The following is a 16,694-nucleotide window of genomic DNA, read 5'->3' as shown; positions in this document are numbered from 1 at the left end:
CACGATTGTTCAGAGACGCTCTATTCACAGTAGCCAAAATTCAAAAGTACATCAATAAGTGAATGAATTCTCAGATTGTGATATATATCCATACATAAAATACAATAAAATAAATGAATAATAGATTGAAAAATATAAACTTTAAATGTACCTAAATCTGTCATATAAATTCTTCTATAATAAATGATAAATAGAGCAGATAAGATTAAGCAGTAGACATAACAACTTTCAAGAAGCATTCAAAGGAAAATCTATGTGCACAATTAGGGAGTGATAAATGGGAGGAGGAAAAGCAAGAAAGCCAACACCTCTGACAACCGTATTAATCTCTTCCAGTAAAGAACGTGAACTCAAAGATCAGGAAGCCAGAAAGATAAGGTTAAGAAAGAGAGAAAAAGGGAGGGAGGCAGGGAGGGAGGGAGGGAGAGAGAAAGAAACTTACATCCTAGAAGAAAATTGATCAGATATAAAGGCTATCTTAGAAAAAAAAAAAAAATCCTTAAGTGACCCTTTCAACTGTACACAGCACCACCTTGAGGGAAACAATAGGAAAAACCATTTCATGTTTAACAGCCCTCCTTGGTACACCAAGCACTGTTCTAGATGCTTGGAATACAACAAAACTGAAAACAAAAACAACCCTGTCTTCTTGGAGCCTATCTTTAAAGAAAAGCAGTTAAGTAGTTTGGGTTTTGTAAGCAATATAATTTATTTTAAAAGTGTAGTAAGAATTTAAAGGATTTTTAAATCAAAAAATATTAAAACAACCATTGGCACTTTCTTTTTTAAATGTGTCTTTACAGAAGGGGCTTGCATAAATCAGGATTTGTTTGTATCATTGCATAGTCAATCCTAAAACTGTTCAAAAATCAGCACAGTGAATGTTGTACTCCTTTATCCCATGTTCAGGACTGAGGCACATGTCCCCCCCTGAGTGCCAGAAGGTGGGCTTCTGAAGGTCACAGCCCTGACCTCCTCCCAGGATGACTGCACCTTCACAATGGTCATTGAGGTGTGCTGTCCCTCCCTTCAACAAGGGGTTTACACTTGGATAAAGGGACTCTGTCTAGCCAAAGCACTTTTCAGTCTTCAGCTGAGCCTCGATTGACTCTATTGCTATATCTTCCAGTTCACTAATCTTTTCTTCTGTAGTTTCTAATTGTTCTTCATCTTATCCATCAAATGTTCACGCCAGACATTGTATTTTTTGATTCTAGAAATATTGTTTTCCATTAATCTTATGTTCAAATTCATTAAAATTTTGAGCATTTTTGAACATATTTATGTTTTGAAGTCTGTTTGCTAATTCCATTATGTCTGTTGTTTCTGGCTCTGTTTCTATTGATAAATCCTCCAACCCCAATTATAGATCCTGTTTTCCTGCTTCCTGTCATGTGTAACAGTTCTGGATTAAGTGCATGAGTATCACATGCATAATATTATTGCATGTCCAAATTTTTGTAGTCTTTCTTTAAAGAACATTGGCCTATGTACCTACAGAAATCGAAGCTATTTGCAAATCCACTTTCACCTTCCAAGTCATGTTTTTAAGCTTTGTTAGAGTCTAGCATAGCCTTCACACTAGGGATGGCTTGGTCCTAGTAACAAGGCCCTTATAGAGTCCCTTCTGATGTCCTAGTTGAGTACTGAGACACCTCACTCTGATTGGTTTTAAATGACTCCCTGCCCGCTCTGGGGCCTGTGGATTACTCAATTCACTGCCCTCTGGCCACTTTACCCTGACCTCACTGAAGCTTCACTCTATGTTTGCACAGCTAAGGATTTTGTCAAGAATAAAAGGCACCATAATCTCCAAATTTACAGATTTTTTAGTGTTCTGTTTGTTATAGATTCCCTCTTTCTCCAGAACCTCCCACAACTCCCAGCAGCCTTAAAAATCCCTACCTTCCAATATCTCTCAATTCAGAATGCTCTTCTTGTGACCCTCTTCCTACACTGCCATTTGGGATATGTCCCCAGGCAAAAATGATGGTGGGGACTCATTAAAAATATTTACCTTCCCTAAGGCACAGTCTTGCATTTCCTATACTCTTAACACTTGAAAATAGCTGTTTCAAGTATTCTGTTCAGTATCCCCACTATTTATGCCACAAAGGCAAACCCAATCCTTGTGATTATGACTATAAACAAGTTCCACAATTCCTTTTGATCTCATCTTCCATGCAACATAGCATTAAAACAAGCCAACTTCAGTAATTCATACCTTCCGTTTGTATATCATCCTTTAAAAAATGTGCTTGGGATCATAATATGGGAAGGTTAAAAAAAGAAAAGCTTTTTCCTTCAACCAGTCCCTTAAGGAGAATGGAGGTGAGTGTTGGGAATTGAGATGTCTGTATCCATTGTTGCCAAAACATGCCAACTCTCTACACTTCTATATTTACATAGGAATTGGCAATCTTAGGGCATCAACTCTATGTCCATATTTACATAGGAATTGGGGCAATCTTAGGACATCAAGTGTTCAAAAGGTGGGCCCTATGAGGGCTAATTTCGAAACACTTTTTAGATTCTCCTCAAAGGAGTGGACAAAGACCACCAAACACAGAATGCTACATTTTGCATGTAAGAGCTCCCATATTCCACATTTGATAAACTTATACTTGGTGCTCAAGAGTCATTAAACATTAAGTCCCAATACTTTATTATAAGTGTTTGAAATAATATTTATAAAATTCTTGAGGTCAAATTCTTCTCTGACCCTTCCCCAGTCTTCAATATCTAATAGAACTAAATGAATAGTGTGTTATGTTTTATAGATGAATATTTATAATTCATTAAAATATGGACCAATTATCCAACCATGGAGAAGATTGCTAAAACACATTTTAATGAGTATGTTTCTAATTATAAACTAGTTAAAATAAAATAATTTAATATGAAATATAATAGAAGTAATCCTGGCCTTATCCATGATTCCTAGGAGTAATGCTAGAAGCCTTACTTTTCTTTCAAAGTCTTTGGTCCAACTAGTGATGGAGAGCAAGGTCTTTGCTTTAATATATATTTGTTTCCTGAAGGTACCATGAACATCTTCATAACCTAGAGGGAAACTATTTAACTTCTCCAAGGCTCAAATTCCTTGATTTTAAAATGAGAATGTTTTTAATCTACCATACCAGATTTATTTTTTAAAGATAGCAAAAGTGACCTAGTACATTTCTTAACATTCTATAGCATTTAGAAATGTAGAAAAACAAACATGGGAAGGAAAAGGGAGTATCATGAACTGAAATCGATTTCCATGTAGGTATATGTTTGTCAGGATGAACCCAACTACTCTATATAACCATAAAGCTCTAATGATATACCTGGGAAACACTCCTGGGGTCCCCAGCCAACTCTTCTATTTACTCATAGAACTGACCCTCGCCCTGGCCCCCTCCTATTATATATTTTTCCTAACAAAATGAAAATACTAACTCAAAAATTAAAAGTAAAAACAACATATTTGAGAGATTTGTATAGAAAAATTGTTGAGGCTGGTATAAGAGAACTAGAAAAGTTACATGGAGGCAGAGCAGAGAGAATAACAGCAGAACTCTTATTTCTGAAGACACAGCATACTCCTGAGCTGGTATATGGTATTCCTAAGTTTATGTGTAGAGGCTGGGGCAATCACTAGGTTGACCCAATGTGTTTTTTCCTTCTCTTCAGGATCACTGGAGTTTTTTTTTTGCCTAATATTCTCTGTCTAGAAGCCATTGTTTCATATAATTTGTTCTTTTTGTTGTTGTTGTTTCAGTTAGAAGGGTAAATATGGGCCATGCTACTCCATCCTGACCAGAAAGGGGAGTCTCTAGCTCCTTCCTCCCTCTCTTCCTTTTTTCCTTCCTTCCTCCCTTCCTCCCTTCCTCATTGTTTCTTTCTAGTCCAGAATTGAACCCAGGAATGCTTAACCACTGAGCCACAACCCCAGCCCTTTTTACTTTTTATTTGAGACAGGGTCTTGTTAAGTTGCCCAGGTTGGCCTACAACTTGTGATCTTCCTGCCTCAGCCTCCCACTTCACCACACCCAGCCTCTGTTGCTTTCTAAATAAACAAATTAGCCACATTTGGAGGGATGATTTTAATGTGTTCTATCTTGCTGATTAGTTTTTCAGTAAATATATGTCATAATGTTAATGAAATACATATTTCTAAAACCAAAATTTCCATATTGAATTCATCAATAAATATAGTAGTTTCTACTATAGTTTGCACGTTGTGTAATTGCATCTTATTAGGTAGAAGCATGTAACTGATTTGTTACACTATAAATGTTCAAGTATATGGAGAAAGATATTATGATGGTTAATTTTTTTATGTCAACTGGACTAAGGGTGGCCAGATAGCTGGCAAGACATTATTTCTGAGTGTGTCTGAGAAGATATTGCTAGAAGAGATTAGCATTTGAATTAGTAGACTAAGTAAAAAAATCTTCCCTGACTACTATAGGCAAGCATCATCTCATCTATTGAGAGCCTGGATAAAACAAAAAAAGGGGAAGAAGGGTGAATTCTCTCTTCCTGAGCTGGACATCCATCTTTGGTCCTTGAATATTGGGGTCCCTGGTTCTTGGGTCTTTGGACATGGACTGAATTATACCACTAGATTTCCTGGGTCTCCAGTTTGAACATGGCAAATTGTAGGACTCGGCCTCCATAATCACATGAACCAATTACTATAATAAATCTCCTTGTATATATCTTCGTATATCTTATATTCCTAATATCCTGAATAATGATTATTGACTTGAACTGAATGGTGTAAACTGCACCAAAGCTGCAGCACAAGAGGGCAAACTCTCTAAAACAAATGTTGCAAAAAAGCAGGAGTGCATCAGTGCTTCTCTGGCCAAACTGAGGTCCTCACAGTTGCTGTGTCTGTCCACCTACTGCTAATTACCTTCTATTCTGGGCAAGGTTTATTCACCAAGAAAGTAATGTTAGATCTCTCTCTCTCTCTCTCTCTCTCTCTCTCTCTCTCTCTCTCTCTCTCTGTCTCTCTGTCTCTCTCTCTCTCTCTCTCTCTCTCTCTCTCTGTCTCTCTCCAGGTGGAAACATCATCTGTTGCTTATAAATCCCCTAAGATCAGCATGCCCATGATTCCTTTCTGCTATAGTTTTGATCTGTATGTCCCCCTAAATGCCTATGTAATAACAGCTTGACTGTTGAGGTGGCACTATTGATTGGGAACTGGTGGAACATTTAGGGTGGGGCCTAGTGGGAATTCTCAGTTATTGGGGCTGTACCCTTGAAAGAGACTGAGGGACCCTGGCCTCCTCTTCTCATTGTCTTGCTTCAGCCATGAAGCAAGCAGTTTTGCTCTGCCATGTGCTCTCATGATGATGCATTGCCTTGCCACAGACCCAGAACAATGGGACCTCTACTGACTGTGGACTGGAACATCTAAAACTGTGAACCAAAATAAAACTTAGAAGTTATTTCCAGTATTTGCTGTAGTGACAGAAGGCTGATTAACTTACAGCATAGCACTTAATTCCTGAGTCCAAGGGCACCAAACAGAAGTTAGTTCTTTCTTCAACAGTTCTCATAAAAGCCTGGTACATGGTGGATGGTGCCACGAATCCTGAACTATGTCGTTTTGGAGCAGGCTCTTGCTTGCATTTGCTCATGAAGAACTCCAGTGCTTGCAAATTCTACCTGTTCTTAGCCCCTCCCACCAGGTGTCCTGTGAATTATCAGAGATATCTCTCCTGTGTTCTCATAGAACGAACCCTTTTCTATAAGGCTTCCCAGACTGCATCCTGCTGCCCACAAGACTATCTCCATTACCATGGCAGCCAGGATACCCTAATACTAAAGTTAAGAGCACCTTGTCCTGAACCAACCCCCCACCATTGGCTCTGACCTTAAAAGTGTCAAGCAACTCTGGGTTCCATTCTGGTGGGAGAGAAAGCATCTTTTTCCTCTCTGTACAGCAAGCTATTACCTAGTCCCTGCAGCAGAGCTGCTTAAGCCCACCACCACACACAGGATACAGAAAACAGATCCTTTAACCTCTGATTGGAATCCTCTGTCCAGTGCAAGAAGCTCAAGGGGACAAACATCTTTCTATGCTTTCTACTGTCATATTCATAATTTCATCATACTTAAAAATAAGCTTCTCTTACTTCTACCAGAATCAAGATGCCCCTGTATACTATTTCACATAAATAAGCAGTGACCAGCCACAAGTTCAAATGGTCAAATCCTGTGTCCTCACCTGGGACTGAGCAGTCGTGTGCTGTCACACATTGTAAGATAAAGGAAGCTTGTTTATTCATTTCTTTGATGCAGTGTTACCTTTGATTCATTGTCGTACACTGAGAACTTGGTTCTACCTAATGGCTCCCATCTAAATTCACTTTGTTATGGTTCTGAGACTAATAATGGGAAAACAGGAATTTTGGTTCCAGTTCTTTCTGAAACCCTCTGGATAATATTGAAAAGTTAACTGATTAGGATCCATTTCCCCATGATCAATCTACTGTGTGAGGTTTGGTGTGAATAAAACAATATACCCTTTGTCCGGGTGGCTTTAGTGATGGTACTAGTGGTTATGGGTATTCTCTGTAATAATAGTTAGGCATTGGAGTGTCAGTTATTGCCTTACTCTAAACTTGTGGGTTTTTTTTTTCTTTTCAGATACAACCGTTGTTTAACCCATGAAGAACATTATGACCTAAGTAGTTCATTAAAAATTAACATGATTTTTTTCAATGTCATGAAGATTGTGTTGAATTTGAAAGATGGACATAATATGCCTAACTAGAAAAAAAATCAGTATAAAGTGCTTCTGTGAATATATGATCCTAACCCTGCATTGAACAGGTATAGCATCCTAGTTTCTCATAGCTGCGCCAATACCAAGATACTATATAATGTAGACACTCTTAACAGAGTAACCAAAATCACTGATATTTGTACAAATAAAGTCTCACTCATATTAACAGTTAACTTTGGAGTTTGATTCAAACAACTTCAGCAGTTCTATCACAGTTTGGGAGTGGCAAGGGCATGAGACTGAGTATGTTTACACTCTCTCATATGTCCTTGTGCAGATGATATTGTTCACAGCACTTTCCTGGAAGATAAAAAGAGGGAGAATTATCTCAGTATTGTTGAGGAAATGAACACCTGGAAAAATATAAACTAGGTGCTGTCCATATACACCATTCCTTAAAAATCTTGAAAAGAGATATATAGGTGATATTCATTGATATCATATATATTATATACATTGGTATACATATAAAAAAGTAAGGCATACACTGAGAATCTAAAGTCCTACTTAAAATATCTTAAATGCCTACATTGAGGCATTTTTGCTATTTTACATGTTTGGTGTTTTTCAGATAATAATACCAATTTAGATCAATGCCTCATTTTATGGTTTCAGAACACGGATTTATGTACATGATGATATTTAATGCTCCTAGAAAACCTGTGAAGGTACTGTCTACATCTTAAAGGCAAGGAATCTTAATTTGGGGAAGGATAAATGACTTGTCCAAAGTCACATACATACTGAATGGCAGAAATGAAAATCCACACCCTTGGATTCCGAGTTTATTGTTCTTTCTAATGAACTCTGTTTATTGGCTATTTATTGAACTATTTATTTGCCTGTTCATTGGTTAATATCATTATCAGAATCAATAAAATCAGTCATTCTTGATCCTTCCCTTCTATTGTAGTCTTTGTTGCAGAAAGAAAAAAAATCCCCTATTAAGATTAGTCTAGATTTTTTTGTTTACCACCACACAGATTTTGTATTTTTCCTTTAAACTATGTTATATTTTGCTCAATATTATCTTTTTTATTTATTTTGGTGGAGGTGAGGTTTGGAGGAGGAGAGTCATTGACATTCTTCCCTTCTCCACTCTGTAGAATTAAGAAAGATGACCAGGGAATCTTGAGCAGGAACAGAAGGGACACACAAGAGTGCAAACTTTGAATTTAAGTGTCCTGGGTTTTAATCCCAACATTAACACACTTTTCTAACTGTATAATTTCCTCATCTGTCAAAGGACTAATAAATCTAATTTCACAGGATTATTGTGAGGATTAGATAAATAATACCTAAAAACATGGTGACATGTTAACAGTTCTTACCAGTATTAACTCATCCCTGGGCCAAGAAGATCCCACCTTCAGCTGCACAATCCTACCTCAAATGTCCCTTTCATGTTTTTGTTTGTTATTGATTTGGAAAAACAGTATGACATTAATTCTGGCATAGGGTGGAGGGTTGGCAACAAACCTTAGTCCCTATTGAAATCTTTTTTTTTTAATTTTTAAATTTGTTTTAATTAGTTACACATGACAGCACAATGACCTTGACATATCATACATTTGAATCAGATGGGATATAATTTCTCATTTTTCTGAGTGTACAGGTTGCAGAATCACATTGGTCATGCAGTCACGTATATACACATAACAATGCTAGTGTCTGTTTTATTCTACTGTCCAATTGAAATCTTTACTGCACAAATTCATGCTTGCTTTAGTTTATCCATGAGTTGAAGAACTGAGCTACACAATTTTCTAACTCTTTAGGTTTCTTTAGTACCTCAAGCATACACATTTTATACTGTTTACAGTCTGTCAATGTTTTCCATCAATTCTTATAAAGTAAGAATATAAAATAAAAATGTCTTAGATCGTCTTAGAACCAGTTACTTGGGTGATTTCACCTTAGGTGTAAGAGAGAACAGGAAGGAGAGCTCACTCACCACCACCATTTTGCCATCTACCAGCTTCCTCCGAATGGTGGTTTCCTTGCCATTCCAGTCCTGAACTTGGACTAAGGTGTCATTATCTAAGGTCACGGTACTCTGAAAAACAGGCCAAACCAAGTTCAGATCCAATTGTCACCTTTGAACACTAACATGTGATCAAGTGCCCAATTCTCTTCAGCTATTGATACCCTCGGGGAGTTTGAGGATGGTATTTACAATTCTATTTAAGACTTTTTCATCAATAATTCTGTTGAATGATTCTTTGGGGAGTGGCAGAATGCTTTACAAAAGTAAAAACACAATAACTTGAACCCTTTCTTTATCTCTTACTGCATATGATATTATCTTTTTGCATAAAGAATTCCAAAAATTAAGTTTCAACTTTAAAGATACATGAAGCTAATTCACACTCCCATTGTAAGAGCTTTCCTAAGGATGAAAAGTCCCCTTTCCTTTTCTTACCTCAACAATATTTTAAAGATTTTTTTTTAATTACAGTAGTTTCTCTTTTTTAAATTTAACTCCCACATCTTGACTCCACATTTTAGTTCAAAATTCTTTAATTTTACATGGTACAGAAATTAAGTCTCATATTTATTAACTTTAAAATGGTGTGGCAGTCCCTTCTATCAGGATATTGCCCTCCACCGAGATTAACAATCTTATATTGAGTTAATTCAGTCAAACAACAAGTATTTATTGACCAACTATTGTGTACCAAGTACTGGGTTCTGTGAAACAGATGAGAAACATCTTCCAGATGCTCACATTCTTGGGTGGGGAATCAGACAACAAACAATAAACAAGGTAAAATATGTTGTGTTGGTCAGTTTTATGGCACTATCATCAAAATATTGGAAGAGAACAACTTATAGAAGGAAAAGTTTATTTTGGCTCATGGTTTCAGAGGTTCAGTCCATGGTGGACCGACTCTATTGCTCTGAACCCAGGGTGAGGCATGACATCATGGCAAAAGGGGAAGATGGAGGAGCACCGCTCCATTCATGGTGGCCAGGAAGCAGAGAGAATGAAGGGAAGGAGCTTCAGGGAAGATGAATCCTTCCAGGGCAGGATCCCAGAGACCCAATTCCTCCAGTCTCACCCCACCTGCCCACAGTCACCAATCCCACAATTCAAACTAGGATGGACTGATGAGGTGACACCTCTCATAATCCAATAATTTTATCTCCAAATATTCCTGCATTAACACAGGACCTTTTGGGAGACACCTCATATCCAAACAATAAAATATGTATTATAAGTAAATGACATGTTTCAATTGGAACCCATGAGATATGACTAAAAACTGTCCCTTTCAGGCTGAGATGATAAAAAGCTCAGAGTCTTTTTGTCTTGACCAAAGAGACCACAAGTTCCAGACATGCAGTTATGAGGTAGAGGAACATCTTTTCACATGAATTCCTGAGAGATTAAGAGAGGCAGATATTCTTTCCATCTACTACACACACATGCACACACTTCCTCAACTCCCCCACCCCACACCCAGCATTGCCTATGTACTATTGCCTATGTAAATAATTTTGCACTGTGTTAAGCCATGGAGAGCTAGTGACTCACTTGTTAAAGGAGCCTAATCTTGCTGATACCAACTAATACAAGTTTCATCCATTGAGATTCTATGTGTGGAAAATTACAAAATTGAAAGGGAAAGCTTTTGTTTCTGATAGAACTAAATATTAATCTAGGAAAATGATTTCCAGAATGTGATTCTGCTAGGCATCTGCATCTGAATTGTTTTTTAAAATTGCAATTTTCAGGTGCCCATAACAGACTTCAGCACCCCTGGGATGGGATTGAGCAGAAAGCATTTTCTACAAGTTTCCTGGGAGATTTTAATGTATACTAACATTCAACATCTTCAGATTTAGGTTTTATCCAGAGCTTATCTAATAAGACTTTATCTATGCTTGCTATTATTGCTTACTTAGGATGATTTCTACTAAGCGTCTTTATGAAAATTATCTGAAAGACTGTTGCAGGCCTCACCTTGGTTTTATGGCCACCTGGTGTGGTTTCTTCAAATTCTTCGCCCAGTTTGAAGGAGATCTTATTATTCCTAAAGATGCTTTTGGTTTTTATGGTGATCACATCTCCGTTTGTACTGATGGTCACAGTGGGTTTTGCCAAACGACCCAGTTTCCGGTTGGCTCTTCCTATTCCTGGGAAACAGATAAATGAACATATAGTTAAATCTGTTGCTGGTTTCAATGACTCAGATTGTTTGTATAATTCTTTATGAAGTGGTGGGGGGGTTGTGAATTAAACAAAATTTCCTCCCTTTTTAAATTTTTTATTTTTTCAGTACTGGAGATCAAAACCAGGTCTGGCCCCAGCCCTAAAGCTGAGTTAAACAGATTTTAGTGCAGAATGAATGCAAACATCTAAAGTTAACAGCTCCACCATTACATAATAAAATCCATTAATTTTGACCAAAAAAAGGCAGTCTCCGGTTTTTGTTTAGTTATTGTTTTGTTTCTCTAATTCAGAAGTTAGTTATTAATCTTGTTGATGCAAGGATCCCTTTGAATATCTGTTTAAAGATATGAACCATCTACCTATTTAAAAAAGTATAATTATTTCACATATAAACAAAATACCCTGGTATGGATTCTTCCAGATCTTTAGTTCTTCACTTAACATTCATATATAGGGTTTGATCTTTCTACTAGGTATGCAGATTAAAATAAAATTATATTAAAATACATGTAACATGAGTTTACATTTTAACCATTTAAAATGTGTAATTCAGGCATTGTAAGTACCTCAATTATCCCCAATGTATATAAGGTTTTTAAAAATATAATTGCTATATTATATATATTGTTATTCAACTTTCCTTTTCCTCTTGTCTATGTGTCTTGAATACCATTGACATAAGTACTTACAGATGTAAATTTTCATAGTGACATAATATTCCACAGCATGTACATATCAAAAGATATCAGTAAATATCTTTGCACATACAGTTTTATGGCAGCTTATGTAGGAATGTTTCAAATAGAAATAGAATTCTGTACATAGTAATATTAAAGGTAAATTTCTAAGAGAAGATATATTGGGGAAATATTATAACTTGGTTCACAGAATTCATGCTATAAAACATTATTACAAGATATTACAGGTTGAATATGGATACTGAAGTCATTCATATCCTAATCCCTGGAACCTATGAATGTTATTCTATATGCTAGAGGGGATTTTGCAGGGATAGCTAATTTAAGGATCTCGAGATGGGAGATTAACCTGGATTATCAGAGAGGACCTTAAAGTTAATCATAAGTTTCCTTGTATGAGAAGAAAAGGTGAATGTTAGACAACAGAAGAAAAGAGTCCAGAGTAAAAAAATGGGAGCAAAAATTGGGATGTTGTAACCACACACAAAGGAAAACCAATAGCTATTGGAAGCTGGAAAATAAGATCTATTTTGAAGATCTCCTAAACATTAGAGTAAATGTTTATAAAATAATTGTTTTTAAAAGTAATTGTGTTTTTTGTTTTAAATTATTAAAATCATTTGCTGTTTAGTAAATAAAATATGCATATTTTGTTTATATAAACCAAACATGGGATATTACATGAAGGATTATATCAATTCCAACCTGGTTTTGTATAAATCTGCATCCTAAGATAGAAACAGTATTTATTTTTCCTTTGTGAAAAATTAGGAGCCACAAATTAGTCATATTTAATAAAAGCAAATTAGGTCCTATCAAAACTCCCATCAATACTAGATATGCTATAGAAATAAACATGGCTTACCCATTTCCTTCATATATTTTTCGAAATTTTCACAAGAAATCGATTTCCATTTCCCTTGGAGCTGATCCACCATTTTGTCTGAGATAAGTTGATCTCAAAGAAAAATGGCTTCATATGGATGTGTGTTGGTATTCCCTGAAATAGTATTGGAACCTGTTTTTAATACAATTCTGGGTAGAAAGAGCAATGAGAAGAATCAGGAGGAAAAAAATTGAGAAACTCTTGATCCTTGTGATTTCCCCTTAATACAATTTAAATCAGAAAAACTCTCTTAAATATAAATAAATTAGGGTGGAAGTGGAAACATGGTAGTTTTACCAGGACTTCTAGCACTAATAAAGGACCAAAGCTAGATACCATTCCCTTTCTTAGGATCGGCCACACTCACACAGGTGTTTGTGCACCTCTGATTATGCTATAGACTGCTGTGCCCCAGGTCTCTTTCTCTCTGACCAAGGATGATTCATCAAGTAAACAAACAACAACAACAACAACAACAAACACTCCAATTTGTTGGCTGCTTGGTGATTTTATATTCTCCTTCTTGATAATTTGAACTAATACATATATGGTATTTCACATTTGAAGTAAAAAGATTGGTCAGGACTAGAACAAGTATTTTAAGCGACATGTATACTGAACAAGAGACTGGAACAGAGGGAAAAAGAGAAGAAAGAGATTGTGTTACACACACACACACACACACAGGCCTTGTTTCTGATGGTTTTCCAGGTGCCGGCTCAATTTCTCATAACCTTAATCATCATGGTCATGAGATTGCCGAATATCTTCTTGGTAAACCTTCCTTAATATAGGATGATTTCTGTACCTTTCAACCTTGACTGTGACACACTGCTGACTACTGATATCTGTAAAAAAAATCAGAACAGGGCAAAGAATATAATACGAGGACAAACTCAGCCTGATGTGTTGGCATCCACCCAATCTCAGCAGTGTAGGATGTTTACTTATTGGTATAAAGTTACTAAGAAACATTGACATCATAAATTGTTCTAAAATAGGAAAGGGGATATAACACTTTATAATTCCCATTAAAATGTTAAATGCCCAAACTCTAACATCTGTGAAGGCAATTACCCAAGTCAATAGTTTTATTACTAATTATTTAACAAACATTTATGGAACAAAATGTTTATATATTTATATTTATTTTTATTTTTATTTTATTTATATATACAAATATATATAAATAAATATTTATATTTATTTAAGTGTTTATATATTTAGCCTAATACAAGGCTAAATTTTTTATATGGTACTGATTAACTATCCCAGTTATTATTGGTAAAGACACCCCATGCGTTGGTTGGCTTTCCTTTCCTGAGTTAGGCCATTTCGTGTTAATGTGTACCAATTATAAGTTTATGACCACTCATTAGGCATGGGGGTAAAGCCAGGAAATAACCCACCACTGAGGACATACCTTAGTGAGGGTACTAAAATTAGGCACTGAAGGTACTGAAATTCCTACAATTTTTCAAAAAAATGTTCAACATGTTACCATATATGTCAGACACCCATTGATTCCCATCATAAGGAAATCATGGATTGAAGATGATGATGATCCTTGAAGATGATGTTATGTCGGGAGCAATATTTCTCCCTGCTGCTGGTAAGTTAAACTTGGAGAGGTGTCAGTAGATGAATCCTAAGATTCGAGCCTTGGTATGAGCTCTGCCACTATGACCCCTCCATTCATGTGTCCGTCTTGTCAAGTTCAAAGACCTGCCGACTGGCCAAGTCTTTTTGTCTTCTCAGTTTTCCAAGTGATGGATGCTTTCTGGTGTCCATATGTGAGTAAAATGTCTCCACACACTAGGCTCACTCCCATATGGACATCCACAGTCTTCTACACAAAACCTCCTTGCCTGCAATTTTTCAGGCAACCATCTGCCTTCATCCATGGCTTTGTATATTTTCCCATCTCAAGCCACTGCTCCCTCCATACAAAATGGGTAAGAGGCACACAGCTCTGAGCTTTGCCTATTGAGATGATTTTCCTATACCAGTTTCTCAAGCCCCTCTCACCCCACAAGGAGTAAAAGCGCCGCTGTGCTGACTTTCAGCCTGCCCCCAACTCTGAGCTGACTGACCCATAAACATGTTCATGCTTTTCCTCCTCCTCCTTCATATGGTTATGTGAGACCCCCCCCCATGCTGTTCTAGGCATGATCAGAGGGTGGGGTGTTGGTGCTTCCTGTGGTAGGTGACCTGGGAACCTGGGCTGTCTGCTCCTGAGGTTACCTTATGACTTCCGGTCTTGCTCAGGCTTGATCCCAGAGGACTGCTACCAGAACTACCAGAGTTTATAACCCCGTGGGTCAGTCGGATGGAACCTGGCTCATAATGGAGAGTTCTGGTTGCATTGTTCCTTGGGGTTCTGTAATCAAGAATTCTATCTCTACTGGGACTCAGTAACACACCAGAACTTTTTCAAAAGGCTTATGTCTCTGTTGCAGATGTCCTTGCTCTGGAACCCCAGGGGTCTGTGCTATGGTACTCCCAAGGGGCTTTGTACATAGATGTCCTACCGCATTTTTTCCTACCACTAACACCTCCAGCAACACAGGGTTTACCAGTTAAATGACCCAAACAGTAAGGCTGCTAGTACTGTAGCCTCTCTGCATGGAGATGCCTTTCCTGCTTCAGGCCCCGCTGAAGGTAGGTAGCCTTCATTGCATCCAGTAAGTATATTGGCTGGAGCACACTCCTGTATGAGCAACCTGGCAGCACTGTAAGTCAGAGGGTCCTAGGAACATTTTTGTAGAAGAGGCAAAATAAATGTGTTTTGGAGGAGAATACCATGCATGGCTTGACTTCACTCACTGGACCTCTAAAAATTGGATAAGAGTCAAAGGCTCCTCAATCATCATAACTTTTTACTCCTGCACCTTGTATGACACGGTCGTCCTTATCAATCAAGGCCTCTAGAACGTTAGCCACTTCTCACTCCTTCTGCCTTATGAACACAATGCTGTGTCACATATCCAGGCAGGACCTCATCTGAGTAGATGATGACAGAAAGCAGGAGTTCACACAGTCTGGGTCAAAACTGCAAATATATACTGGTGCCTGCTTCATGTAAATACTGTTTCTGATCTTTCCTAAGACAGAAGAGAATGCCAAACCAAGGTCTGCATACCGTGTACCTAAGGAGTCTCCAGTCTCCACTATCAAGGATAACACATCTAGCAGTTAGCCGCAATTGGAGTTATTGTGTCTGCAGAGGCCAGCAGCCATTCTCCCGGATTCACTTGGTTTCTGCAGTAGTCACTTGGGTGAATTAAATGCACTAGCATATGGCCCACCACTCTACATTCTTCAGATTCTGCAGGATAGCACTGATTTCTGCCATTCCTCCCACCACCACCACTACCAAAGGCAATATTTTTTGATTCACCATTTGGCCAGGGATGGAGGAGGGTGAGGGTTTAGAGCGTGGGGATGTAGGGAGTACAGTTTCAGGGGCTTCCCATTTATTTCCCCCATTATGGCAGCTCCCATGTAGAAGAATTCAAGGGTAAGTAACTTCAATGGCTACGTTTGTCAATCCCAGTTACACTCAGTGACTGAGGGAATGACCGCTTGATGATCTCACTGATCTGCGGGACTTATTGAGAGCAAGACTTTGGTCAGGATTCTGTTTTATTACCTGTCCCTGTATGACTTTACTTTAGCATAATGCTTTGGAATATCATGACTCTGTTAATTTAGACCCAATACCCCAAAAGTATCTTCTTCTTTCCCCCTTTGCATGTTTTCTCAAGTAAATTATCACAGGTCTCTTTTGAGGAGAATGGGAAGAACTAACAGTGTAGTATTGTCATGGTATCTCAGTGTTCTTTTCCCTGTGGACTTATTGCCTCTTTAGTCGCCAGTTTCTGAGTCTGAAATTGGCTTCTGTATGACATCTAAGCAAAGGATGATTTTTCTATTGGGACAACCACCCCCAGCTTACTGCTTATCTTGCCTACTTGTGGTTGAATATATTAAACATTACCATCTATTTGGTTTCCATGGATTCAATGTCCTTTTAATCATCTACAAAGCCCCCTCCAGGTCAACCCCCTTAACTGTGCCTTCAATCTTGCCCCATATCATAGTAACCATAGTACTCTGACCTGTGGCAGGGAAGTGCTGCTA

The 16,694-nt window shown here is 37.6% G+C and overlaps 1 protein-coding gene across 5 annotated transcripts in view; it reads right to left on the bottom strand.

The window, feature by feature from the left end:
* The window catches only part of Fabp12 (fatty acid binding protein 12), a 59,387-nt gene continuing 42,693 nt past the window's right edge, over positions 1 to 16,694 (bottom strand). For 2 of the 5 annotated variants that reach the window (XM_078016976.1, XM_078016975.1), the window contains 4 exons: positions 12,531 to 12,665; positions 10,758 to 10,930; positions 8,745 to 8,846; positions 1 to 7,090 (listed from right to left, as the gene is read on the bottom strand). In XM_078016976.1, coding sequence (XP_077873102.1) covers positions 7,040 to 7,090; positions 8,745 to 8,846; positions 10,758 to 10,930; positions 12,531 to 12,603 — 399 coding nt within the window. In that variant the 5' untranslated portion in view covers positions 12,604 to 12,665 and the 3' untranslated portion in view covers positions 1 to 7,039. Of the gene's footprint in view, positions 7,091 to 8,744; positions 8,847 to 10,757; positions 10,931 to 12,530; positions 12,666 to 13,226; positions 13,400 to 16,694 lie in introns of all 5 variants that reach the window. The other 3 variants (XM_078016972.1, XM_078016973.1, XM_078016974.1) reach the window with 3 other exon arrangements.

Source organism: Ictidomys tridecemlineatus, chromosome 7 (genome assembly GCF_052094955.1).
Source record: "Ictidomys tridecemlineatus isolate mIctTri1 chromosome 7, mIctTri1.hap1, whole genome shotgun sequence".
Classification (NCBI taxonomy): Eukaryota; Metazoa; Chordata; class Mammalia; order Rodentia; family Sciuridae; genus Ictidomys; species Ictidomys tridecemlineatus.
The sequence above is the reverse complement of the archived record's forward strand: the minus strand, read 5'-3'. Positions and strand labels throughout refer to the sequence as shown.